Below are 11,693 nucleotides of genomic sequence, written 5' to 3'. Positions count from 1 at the left end.
TCTGTGCAGAAATTCCTGCTGATGGCCACCCTGAGCCTGCCCTGGCCCAGCCTGAGGCCATTTCCCCTTGTCCTGTCCCTGTTCCCTGGCTGTCCCCTCCTGGCAGGAGCTGTGCAGAGCCACAAGGGCCCCCCTGAGCCTCCTTTGCTCCAGGCTGAGCCCCTTCCCAGCTCCCTCAGCTGCTCCTGGTGCTCCAGACCCTTCCCAGCTCCGTTCCCTTCCCTGGACACGCTCCAGCCCCTCAGTATTCTTTTAAAGTGAGGGGACCCAGCACAGGGGGTCAATCCCTGCTGACCACTCTTTTGACAAGCCAGGTGCCATGGGCCTTGCTGCCCACCTGGGCTCACGTTCAGCTGCCTGTCAGCCATCACCCCCAGCTCTTTCCCAGCGGGTGTCTCTCTCCTGCCCGCCGTGCTGCGCGCCTGGATGTGGCCAAGGTTCAGGACCCGCTGCGGGACCCAACATGGCGCCGGCTCCTTCCCCGCCGCTCGCGGGAGCTCCGCCCGTGACGTCACACGAGCGCGCCCGAGCGTCACCTGTCGGCGCGGTGACGTCACGCGCAGCGTCTCTCGCCGGTGAGCGGCGGCGGCCGCAGCCTGAGGGGTTCGTGAGGGGCCCTGGGGGAAACGGGGCCGTGCGGGAGGGGCCCGGGGATGGAGCGGGGCTGTGCGGGAGGGCCCCGCGCCGGTGAGGGGCCCGGGGACGGAGCACGGTGTGCGGCTGGGCCCCGCGCGGGTGAGGGGCCGCGGAGCGGAGCGGGGCTGTGCGGGAGGGCCCCGCACGGGTGAGGGGCCCGGGGACGGTGCACGGTGTGTGGGAGGGCCCCGCACGGGTGAGGGGCCGGGGGCTGTCCTGCTCTGGGGGGCTCCGGGCAGCTCTTGCCGGAGTTACCGCTCTCCTGGGGCTGTCGGGCCCGGTCGGAGTTCGGGGGTACCGGGTGGTGCTTACCGGGGCCCTCCGGGGCTGCGGTGTGTCCTGACGCGCCGCTGTGCCCGCAGGTGTGCCGCCCTTTCTGCTGCGCGTGTCCCACAGCGGCGGATCCATGTCTTTCCTTGTAAGTAAACCCGAGCGCATTAGGGTGAGTGTTGAAGACTTCCAGCTTCCTCGTGTCTCGGTAGAACGAGTCTTGTGCTTGTGCAGAGTGGCCGGGCCTGGAGAGCACCATAAGGGCGCAGAAAAACTGATTTTAGGGTTGATGACAGGACATGGGTCGGTGTGCGACCAGCGCTGGTTGAAAACCCTTTTTTTCACATTTATGTCAAAAAAAGCCTTTATTGCTGGCACATACACCTGGATCTCCTTGGGGTGCTTGGAGGGGCTCTAATGGGCTTTGCAGTGAAGAAAAAGAGCCGTAGAGCTGCTTATTTTCAGTCATTTTTTAAGATGTAGCCTCCTCACCTGTGTCACAGTTTATGGGATTTTTTTTCCCTTCACTTTGCTTGCAAAGCTAAACACAAGAGCTTTGTTTGATTCTGCTTTTCAGCAGAAAATGAGGAAATTTCCAGCAACAGAATCACTTCTGATGCATTCAAATGGTATTCTTAGATACAAGTTTTGAGTCATCATCACCTAAAGACTCATTGGTGCTTTCTAGGACTGGCTTCTCGTGCACTGAACAGCATCAACTGTTTATTAAACTATTTTGCTAAGTAGCAAATCCTGCTATGGAAGTGTTTGTGATTAATGATTGATGATATAACCAGAATATTTGAATTCTCAGAGATACCACCTCTTTGTAAATAGTGAAAGCATTTTTTTAAACCTCTTGCACCTAAAAAGCCAACTTTTATTTGGCTGTATGAGGGGGTTGTTGCATACTTGATTATTTTTGCTATATGTGCATGTATAAAATCTTGTTTGAATGAATTAAATTATATTAATTTTATTGCAAGTGCATGTTGATTGGGAATAACAGCAGCACCTGTGTGATTGCTGGCTGCATGTCATCGGCCCAAAAAGGGAATATCTTGTCCAAAATAAGGATGTCACTGGTGATGCAGCAATCAATTTCAGACCACAGCAGAATCATTGAAATTTGGGTTTTTTTTCTTGTGGGGAAGGGGAAAAGAAACTTTTCTCTAGATGGAATAACTGATTATGTGGAGAATTTTTATTTCTTTCAGCGGTGGGTGTCTGAGAAGTTCATTGTTGAGGGATTGAGAGAGTTCGAGCTGTTTGGAGGTAAGTTTTCCTCTTGTTAAATGACATTGCTAGAAATGTGTTATTTTAGCTGTAAAGCTTGGTAATTTGGTAGTAAAGATGGATTTTATCTCTAAAAGAGATGATTAAATCTCATTGTAAATCCATGTATTTGAGCTGTCTAAGCCCAGAAATTTAACATGGAAGTGTCCAGGATGTAGCAAGTTCTTTGGAAATCATTTCCATGTTGATAACAGTTCTAAGATAGTTCTGTATTGCTTAGCATAACCAGATTTATTTTTTTTTTGTATGCAAAAGATGGATTTGGGGTTTGGGAAGGTTAATTATAAGTTTTGTGAGTAAAAATGGATTTTGGAACTGCTCTGACAGGTTTGTGCTCTGCTTCTGCATAACAAACAAAGTTGCCCACTAGGATGTAGAATTCCTGATCAGTGACACAGAAAACAAACAGAGCATAGGAAATGTGTCTAGATTTTGAGCTTCCAGGTGGAGTAAAGGAATTTTTATTACTTTAAATAATATTAGGTAGTTTCTTCTGTATGTAAGAGTCATCTCTGAATGTGTTTACAGTCACAGAATTGTTCAGCTTGGAAGGGACCTTTAAAGATCACCAAGTCCTACCCCCCTGCAATAAGGGACATGACAGAAGGTTAATACTTAGAGTTATCATAAAAAAAATTGTCACATTTATGTCAAAAGTACAAACAGCAGCACTCTGGGAATCTCTTTGATCCTGTACAGTGCTGCAGTGTGACCAGTGCTGCACCTGTGTGTGCAAATTCAATGTCTTTCTATAAACCAAAACAATCATGTCTGTTTGATACCCAAAAGGGTCAGCAGGGTTATGTATTTAGTTTTCCAGCTCTGTTTTAATGGCTGTCTGTTGAACACAACATGGTGAACAATTAATTTCTTTACTCCAGAGCAGCCTCCGGGTGACTCTCGGAGAAAAGTAAGTGACTTGTGCAGGCTGTGGTGCTGTGGTTCATTGCATGGAGATTATTCCTTGTGGAAGTTTGGTTTTTCTTTTTATCTTAGTTATATATCTCATCTCTGTATTTAGCTCTACAAGTGTGGAAACAGGTTTCACCCTGGAGTGGAGATTTTGGTGTGTGGTTTTCAAACTGTGTGTGAGAACTCAAAAATTTAAACTTAATCTCTTGGATTTCTATTTGTTTGTCATTCTCCTCCCCCCCAGCCCCTCAAGGGTCTCTTTTTGAGGTGATTTAGTTCTGATCCTTCAGAGAAGGAAGGGTTTAGTTTTATGAAACCTTTGAAAAGTGTTTGTTCTGCAGGCCCTGACTGCTCACATTTAACACATAAAACACCACAATTAACAACAGAGTATCTTAATCTAAATGAGAGTATCTTTTAATCTAAATGAGAGTATCTTTTAATCTAAATGAGAGTATCTTAATCTAAATGAGAGTATCTTAATCTAAATGCTGCCCCAACCTCCCCACACCACAGGGGTGCAGGTGTTGCTGTAGTTTCAGATCATTACAAACACGAATTAAGTGTGATTTGATCATAACTGTGTCAGTTCCAGTTGCTTGTAATTGATTTTTCTGCCAGTGTCTTTAATTTACTGGCACAAACAAAGCTCAAAATAGGAAATGTACATGGAATGTTTTATATAAAATTGAGAGCAGGATTTGTTCTGGATCAGGCAGGATTAGGCCCTTTAGGGCAGGCTTTGTCACAGGAGAGCAGGATTGGGCCCAAGGGGAGCAGGATCGGGCCCTTTAGGGCAGGATTGGGCCCAAGGGGAAGCAGGATTGGTCCCAAGGGGAGCAGGATTGGACCCAAGGAGAGCAGGATTGGGCCCTTTAGGGCAGGATTGGGCCCAAGGAGAGCAGGATTGGGCCCTTTAGGGCAGGATTGGGCCCAAGGGGAGCAGGATTGGTCCCTCTAGGTCAGGATTGGGCCCAAGGAGAGCAGGATTGGGCCCTTTAGGTCAGGATTAGGCCCAAGAGGAACAGGATAGGTCCAGATTAGGTCCAAGAGGAGCAGGATTGGTCCCTTTAGGTCAGGATTAGGCCCAAGGGGAGCAGGATTAAGCCCTTTTAGGGCAGGATTGGGCCCTTGAGAGCAGGATTGGGCCCTTTGGGGCAGGATTGGACCCAAGGGGGGGGGGGGGGGAAGGGGGGGCAGGATTGGTCCCTTTAGGGCAGGATTGGATGGGGGGGCAGGATTGGGCCCTTGAGGGCAGGATTGGGCCCTTTAGGGCAGGAATAGGAAATGTATATAGAATGTTTTATATAAAATTGAGTAAATTCACACCTTTTTTAAAATTACTGAGTGTTAGACATGCTTGGCTGGAAGCAAATTGAGAGTAGCATCTGTTTTGGTTATTTCTAATGGTTTTCTGGGGATATAAAAGCCTTTTTTTCCCACCAGAGCTGTGGAGAAAGGCACATAATTTGGGGAGGGGGGTGGGAGGAAAATTTTTGTTGCTTATGCTGAAGTGAGGGGAGGGAGTGAGGAGATGGAGGGGAAGACAGCAGAACAAAACTGATATTCCCTCTTCCTGACTCAGATGAATTGGCAAATGCAGATCCTTGCAAGCATCACATAAGTGATTGTGTTCTGGCATTTATACCAGTAGTTGCCTTTCAGAGATTAATTCCCTTTAAATCTACCTCAAATGAAACTGGACTCCCAAGCCAAAAGCCAGCTCTGAATGAATGTCATGCCATAAAACTGCTCATATGGGACTTCATTTTGCAGCTGCTTTTGACCATACACCAAAAATTGTCCTGTGTGAAACCACTGAGGAGCTTTTTTGCAGTACCTCATAAATGACATTTCAGTTGAACTTTCTTTTTTTAAACTGTTGTATGATGTTGATAAATCTCTGGTTGAGCTCCTTTTGCATTAACTCTGTTATTGGTCACTGCTAACATGAGGAGAGGTGAGTGAAGCCCTCAAACTGGAAGACTTTTCAATAGGGAATTCACAGTATTTATTTTTCATTACTGCACAACCCACACCATTAATAAGATTAAATTTATTTAATTCTTTGCATCTGTTTTGTTGGCTTTTGCTCTCCCTGGAGTGGACTTTTAATAAAGCAAACCACTTACATGTTGCTCAGTGTCTCACCAGCTGTCCCTGCTCCATGACTGCTTCCCAGCCCCTGCTTCCATCTCCTCGCTGGTGCCTTTGTGCTTCAGAGGTTTCCATCTGCCTGTGTGTCTCTCCTGGCAGCCTTGCTGTGTGAAATTGCTGCAAGAAGTAATGAATGACAAAGCTGAGATCAGAATGGACAGGCCTCTTCAGCAGAACTTGGAAATCCTCAGTGGGAAGTTGCTGCCTGTTCTGAGCCAAGAAATAGCACTGTAGTGTTCCCTAAAGGAAAGGCTCTGGGAATGCTGCTCCCAGGGGCTTTGGCCATGCTGAGATGGGACTGAGTTGGCTGTGCTGAAATTATACCAAAACACCACAAAGCTTAATTTCTGCCTTTTCCCTTAATGGAAAACGCAGCTATTTTAAAGGTAGGCAGATACCAAAACATCACAGATGTTAATTTTTGCCTTCTCCCTTAATGGAAAATGCAGCTATTTTAAAGGTAGGCAGATACCAAAACATCACAGATGTTAATTTTTGCCTTCTCCCTTAATGGAAAATGCAGCTATTTTAAAGGTAGGCAGATACCAAAACATCACAGATGTTAATTTTTGCCTTCTCCCTTAATGGAAAATGCAGCTATTTTAAAGGTAGCAGCGTGCTCTTCAAAGCCAGTTGAAAAGGTGGAACTTGGGAAGTGTGGCTCTAATTTACTGCCAAGGTACACTTAGAACCCAGAGGTAATTCCCAGCAAACTCCTGTCTGTGCTCTTTGCACTGCATTTACCCTGGGCTGAGGGTAGAACAGCAAGTTCCTTGGTTTTCAGCTGTCACTGTGTTGTTTCCATCTTTCTGCAATGGAAATAAAGAGCAGAGTCTGCTGTCATGGTAAGAAAAGGCACAAACTTTCTGCTTCATGTACCATGAGAAAGGTCTGAGAAAGGGCATTTGCAGTTGATGAAGAATGAGGTGGAAAAACTGAGCTGGTGTTCCAAATGCCAGGAGGAGTTAATGTGCTGGAAATTGGAGATAACTAAAGACAATTTTAGATACCACATAAATTTTAATCCCCTTTAGATCACTCTCCTTGTGACTTTGGACATTTGAAGGAGTTGGAAGGTATAAAAGAGCTTGCAAGAACGTTGAAGTTTATCATCTGCAAAATCCTGCAGGGGAAGATTTCAGTGTATGTAAATAAGGCAGAAAGCTTCATGTCAGATGGAGTGAGGGAATGCTGCTTCCCTCTGTGGTCTGAGGGTGCTTAGGGTGCTTTTCCCCCTTTTTTTTTTAATTTAATTCAGAAGCACTTATGCTTTGCAGTTTTTGCTTTCATTTGGAGCTTCTCTTTTCATGTATGTCTGATTTTCTTCATCACTTGTACCATTCAGCTAAGCAGCTTCAGCTGTGCTGGGCTTATCCCAGGTGAGCAGCTGAGAACCTGCAGCATCCACCAGGAGCAGCAACTGCTGTGGTGCTGAGAAGGCCTAGGAACAGCTTCCCCTTGGCTCTGGCTCAGGCAACAGGGTGGTGGCACACGAGTTTGTAATTATAAGAGAAAGGCAGTTCCTGTAAAGCAGAGTTTAGGCTGTCCTGGGGAATAATAATTGGCTTTATCAAAATATTCCTGAATAAATTCTCACTCACAGCGATTAAAAATTTACTTGTTACGTGTTTTGTAACACAGATGTCTGGATCTTCTGAAATGAGGCATCTCCTGAGTTTCAGTTGATAAATGACTATTTAAGATTATTTTGACAGCAACTAAATCCTCTTCTGTATTCCTATTACTTTGAAGTGTGTGATAATGTGGGGCAGATGGTTTTTCCAGCAGATGATCTGTATTTCCTTTGACCTGACTTCATTTTCTTTCCTCAGACAAATGAGGCGAGCTCCGAGTCGATAGCTCCTTCCCCTAAAAGGGACACCATGAGCAGCTTCCTGCCAGACAGCAGCTGCTATGAGTTGCTCACTATCATAGGTAATTCTTGAGGGCTGAGGGGTCAGAGTTCTGCTCTGTAAAGCGAATAATTTCTGCAGATTTGTCCTTTTCTTGATCGATTGCGTATTTTTGATATTGGATGTCTGCATCTTTGATTTTAAAATCATTGGAATAAAAAATGAGATGCCAGTCCTCAAGGTTTTCACCTGAGAGGGACAGGTAGTGGATCAGTGATGCTGGGGTGCAGCACAGTCAGCAGAGGCAGCCTGAAACCTGCCCTTGGTGCTCCTAATCACTGCTCTTGCCTCAGTCCTGACCTGGAAGGACAGAACAATTCTACTGGTTAGGAGGATTCCCCTCAGTGGGATCCATGCCAAGGAAGGTGGCATGGAACAATTACTCTTTTTTACAAGGTCAGAAGTAGTTTCAGTGAGTGAGGGTAAAGGTTATTGAAGGCTCAGGGGCTGGAGGAGTTCTCTCAGTGCTTCCAAAAGCATTCCTGAAGCTTTCATGCTTTCTCTTTCAGGCAGAGGCTTTGAAGACTTGATGGTTGTGAACCTGGCCAGGTATAAACCCACAGGAGAGTATGTCACAGTCAGAAGAGTGAACTTGGAGGCCTGCACGAATGAAATGGTCACATTCTTGCAGGTAATACCATTCATCATGCAAGCTTAGAAGAGGACAGACAGTGAGAGCAGTGCCTATCAATACTGCAGTCATGTTTCTGCACTTACTAAATTTAATGAAAATACCTTTTATTTTAGGGGGAACTTCATGTTTCCAAACTCTTCAACCACCCTAACATTGTGCCATACAAAGCAACTTTCATAGCTGACAATGAGCTGTGGGTAGTGACTTCTTTCATGGCCTATGGTGAGTGGAGAGAGGGTACCTTTTTCTGACCCTCACGTTGTGTGAAATGAAATTGAAGAGCTGAAGTGTCCTTGGGGCTTTTGTCCTGACAGGTGGTGTTTTGTTTCTTTCCAGGTTCTGCAAAAGATTTAATCTGTACCCATTTTACAGATGGGATGACTGAACTGGCCATTGCTTACATTCTCCAAGGTGTCTTGAAAGCACTTGACTACATCCATCATATGGGCTATGTGCATAGGTATTGAAAAATGCATGGGTCATTTTCCTTCTGGTGGAAGTTCTTGGAAATAATACTCAGAGTAGAGCAGAGGATGAATCAGGAGACACAGAACAACACTGAGTTTTGTATTACTTGGCTGTTAGAGCAAATCAGTTTGATACTCATGGAAGTGACATCACTGATACCACTAAGCTGCATGAAAGTCTTGGTGTGGAGCAGATTTATCCCACATTCCATAACATTTAGTCCTGCATTTCTCCTCGCCACAGAAACAGTCTTTGTGAACTTGCAAAGGTGATGAATAGAATCCTGTTAATTGATTTTGCCCAGCATCCACAGATGGTTATTAGGAGTCTCAGCCTCCTGATAGGAAGCTGATCAGGTGCTGTCCTGTGCATTGAGCTGTTTAGTAAAGGCCAGGGAAGCTGACTGCTGTGTTCCTTTTTTCCCCAGGAGTGTTAAAGCCAGCCACATCCTGATCTCTGTGGATGGGAAGGTTTACCTCTCTGGTCTGAGGAGTAACCTGAGCATGATCAACCATGGGCAGCGACTCAAAGTTGTTCATGACTTCCCCAAATACAGCATCAAAGTGCTGCCTTGGCTCAGTCCTGAGGTTTTGCAGCAGGTGTGTTTTATGCTGTGTTGTATCTGTATAATTTTGTGAGCTCTAAGGGATGTTGGAGGGGTGTAGGGTGGGAGACATGAGAGAACCTGCAGAGATGCTTTCTTTTGATGAGCTCTAGTTTATTTTTTTTCTTCTTTTTATCTCAAAACCAGTGACCCCTAGCAAGGGGAAGGGTACATGAAGGCAAGGAAGAAGAAGGGGAAAGGCTAAAGGAAACAGATTTGGGGTGAATGGGCAAGTGGGTAGAATTTGATCTAGTTGACTCAACAGTTGTAATTGTAGGCACCTCTACAGGATGTCTCCTTAACAAAGTGTTACATCAGATGCCATCCCTACAGGCTGGCTGATTTCAGTTACAGAATTGCCCTTAACTGTGTGTTTTAACAAACCAAAAAGCCCTCACCTCACCACTATGAACCAGTGTGTCTGTGGCTTGTGCTGTTCTTGTTCTAATCAGCTGGGTTTGTTGACTTGCAGTTGAAACCATGGGTATTGCCCATTCAGTCACATCCAAGTCCCTGCAGCTAATTATTCTTTTCCTTTTCCTGTAGAATCTGCAGGGTTACGATGCAAAATCTGACATTTACAGTGTGGGGATAACGGCCTGTGAGCTGGCAAATGGCCATGTCCCATTTAAAGACATGCCTTCTACTCAGGTAAGGTTTGCAAGCTCCTTTCTGCTCCTTCATCCCGGCACCTGGAGCCGCTGTCCTGTTCAGGGATGTGAGCACCGCAGGGTGCGCAGCCTGCACGAATGGGAAACCTGAACTGTGCTGCTGCTTGTGCCCCACCTGCTCTTGCAGATGCTGTTGGAGAAGCTGAATGGAACTGTTCCCTGCCTGCTGGACACCACCACCATCCCTGCAGACGAGCTGACCATGAAGACGTCGCGCTCCAGCGCCAGCTACGGCGTGGGGGAGAGCGCGGCCGTGAGCAACGCGCGCGCGGCCAACGGCGAGCCAGCCCTGCACCCCTACCTCCGCACCTTCTCCACCTACTTCCACAACTTCGTGGAGCAGTGCCTCCAGAGGAACCCTGATTTCAGGTAAGGCCCTGTGGAAGCTGCTCTCCCCACCTGTGCTGTGCTAGGGCTGGGTAAAGTGGGGGAGGCAGCAGATACTGTTCACAGTTTTCTTTGCAAAAGTGGAGTGAGGATGTGCCCCGTCTGGTCCAAGTGTGTGCAATGAGCAGCATTAACACTTGGAGTGCTTCCTGTACGAGGGCCTGATGAATTCCTTTGCAGCCTTCCTTGGAGGATGAGTGGTGCTGCACATCAGGAAAATAAACAAACAACTTGTGTTTCTGGCCCCTGTGGCACCGTGTTTACCCAGTTCCCATCACTGCAAATGGCTGTTCCTCACCTAGCAGAGAGCAAGGATGGGAAGTGATCAAAGCTGCATTTTTCTCTGTAGTGAGGGCAATCTGTAGCCATGACAGACTTTTCAGGAGTGCCCCACTGCTCAGGTACTGTCCTTGGCCAGACGTAGGGTGTGCAAATATGTAACTTAAAAGTTAGAAGAAGGAGGTTGGACTCCTTCTATAAAACATTATGTGATTGTATATGCTTAATAAGCAGTGCTATTGCTGCAAACAGGGAGACACCCAATAGCTGAGAAATGGGAGAGGCAGGAAGGACCCTGGTCTTTTCTTATTCCCACAACCTGACTTCAAGCACTGACTCATGTTCTTGTGTGCTTCCCTCGTTCTACCTCCCTTCCACAGGCCCAGTGCAGGCACCCTGCTCAGTCACCCCTTTTTTAAGCAGGTAAGGAATTAATTTAGCTACAGATAAATGCTTGGCTTTGTCTTACTGTGAGGGTGGGGATGTCGAGTTGCTGAATTTCCTGTGATCAGGAAGATTAAATCAGTTTTTGACTATTTGTAGTGAGTGCAGTGTGATGGTTGTCACATCTGGGGAGGTGCTTAGGCTGTTCTGGAAGCATCTCTTATCTAAGAGAGGTTCTAAATCTGCCTGGTTTGGGAGCCACAACAGCTCTTCCCCTGCAGGCTGCTGAGTTCTGGGGCGAGGCAGTTCTAACCTGCTCCTTAAGGAGTCCAAAGGGTGCCCTGTGCATTTCCTGTTGTTTCTGCCTGCAGAGCTGGGTGTGCAGCAGCACCTGAGCACTCCTGGGTCTCATTCTGTCCTTCCTGTGCAGATCAAGCGCCGTGCTTCCGAAGCACTCCCCGAACTCCTGCGCCCCGTCACCCCCATCACCAATTTGGAAGGGACACTGCCCCAAGATCCCAGTGGCATTTTTGGGTTGGTATCAAATCTGGAGCAGCTGGATGTGGATGACTGGGAATTCTAGAAAAATAGGGACTACACTGAGGAGGAGCTTTCTGGACATTGTAATTTATCGGTCCTGTTCATAAAGCTGATGAATGTTACACACAGAAGAGTTTACAGGTCCTTGGGAAGGAACTTCAACTGTCTGTTTACTTAAGAAGTAGCCTGGATACAAATGGACAGACCTGAGCTGGGAAAGGATCAACCCAAGGAGCTGTGGAGTATTCCAGAAGGTGCAGTGCCCAGAGCCCCCATTCTTCCAGCTGAGCTCTGGTGGAGCACTCGAGGGTGTTGAGTGAGTCTGTGTAGTTATGGTCTCTATTTATGTGTTTCTAAAAATCACTGGCTTCCTCACAGTTGAGGCTGCATGTCCCTGCCCTCTTTGGTTCTTTCTCTTTTAAGGGTGCCTTAGAGTTGAGGGGAGGTGGGCAGCTTTTAGTTTTGGGCATTCTCTTAGAACTACTCAAGTTCCTGTAACAGTGTTGTCACAGGGCAAGTTTTAAGCGGGGGGAAAAAAGGGA

At 46.7% G+C, this 11,693-nt stretch overlaps 1 protein-coding gene across 3 annotated transcripts; it reads left to right on the top strand.

Annotated features, from left to right (window-relative positions):
• The first annotated feature begins 553 nt into the window (after positions 1 to 553).
• Positions 554 to 11,282, top strand: STRADA (STE20 related adaptor alpha). 3 transcript variants are annotated; one of them, XM_066566953.1, is made up of 13 exons: positions 554 to 603; positions 999 to 1,078; positions 2,124 to 2,181; positions 3,084 to 3,112; positions 7,104 to 7,206; positions 7,694 to 7,815; positions 7,932 to 8,040; positions 8,155 to 8,278; positions 8,714 to 8,885; positions 9,437 to 9,541; positions 9,689 to 9,930; positions 10,608 to 10,650; positions 11,042 to 11,282. In XM_066566953.1, the coding sequence occupies exons 2-13, from the start codon at positions 1,043 to 1,045 to the stop codon at positions 11,192 to 11,194; spliced, it is 1,296 nt and encodes a 431-aa protein (XP_066423050.1). In that variant the 5' UTR covers positions 554 to 603; positions 999 to 1,042; the 3' UTR covers positions 11,195 to 11,282. The 3 variants fall into 3 exon arrangements, with proteins under 3 accessions (XP_066423050.1, XP_066423052.1, XP_066423053.1); XM_066566955.1 differs by having other exon boundaries at positions 568 to 603; positions 999 to 1,054; XM_066566956.1 differs by lacking the exons at positions 554 to 603; positions 3,084 to 3,112 and having other exon boundaries at positions 999 to 1,054.
• Positions 11,283 to 11,693: the final 411 nt, after the last annotated feature.

The sequence above is a fragment of the Molothrus aeneus genome, chromosome 28, assembly GCF_037042795.1.
Source record: "Molothrus aeneus isolate 106 chromosome 28, BPBGC_Maene_1.0, whole genome shotgun sequence".
Classification (NCBI taxonomy): domain Eukaryota; kingdom Metazoa; phylum Chordata; class Aves; order Passeriformes; family Icteridae; genus Molothrus; species Molothrus aeneus.
This window is presented reverse-complemented; position numbering and strand designations above follow the sequence as displayed.

What these genes read in the sequence shown, in the direction of transcription:
- STRADA (XM_066566953.1), top strand. Translation starts at nt 1,043, where the DNA reads ATGTCTTTCCTTGTAAGTAAACCCGAGCGCATTAGG. An exon ending in TGAGTTGCTCACTATCATAG is followed by an intron (nt 7,207 to 7,693) that starts GTAATTCTTGAG and finishes TTTCTCTTTCAG; the next exon opens with GCAGAGGCTTTGAAGACTTG. An exon ending in GACTTCTTTCATGGCCTATG is followed by an intron (nt 8,041 to 8,154) that starts GTGAGTGGAGAG and finishes GTTTCTTTCCAG; the next exon opens with GTTCTGCAAAAGATTTAATC.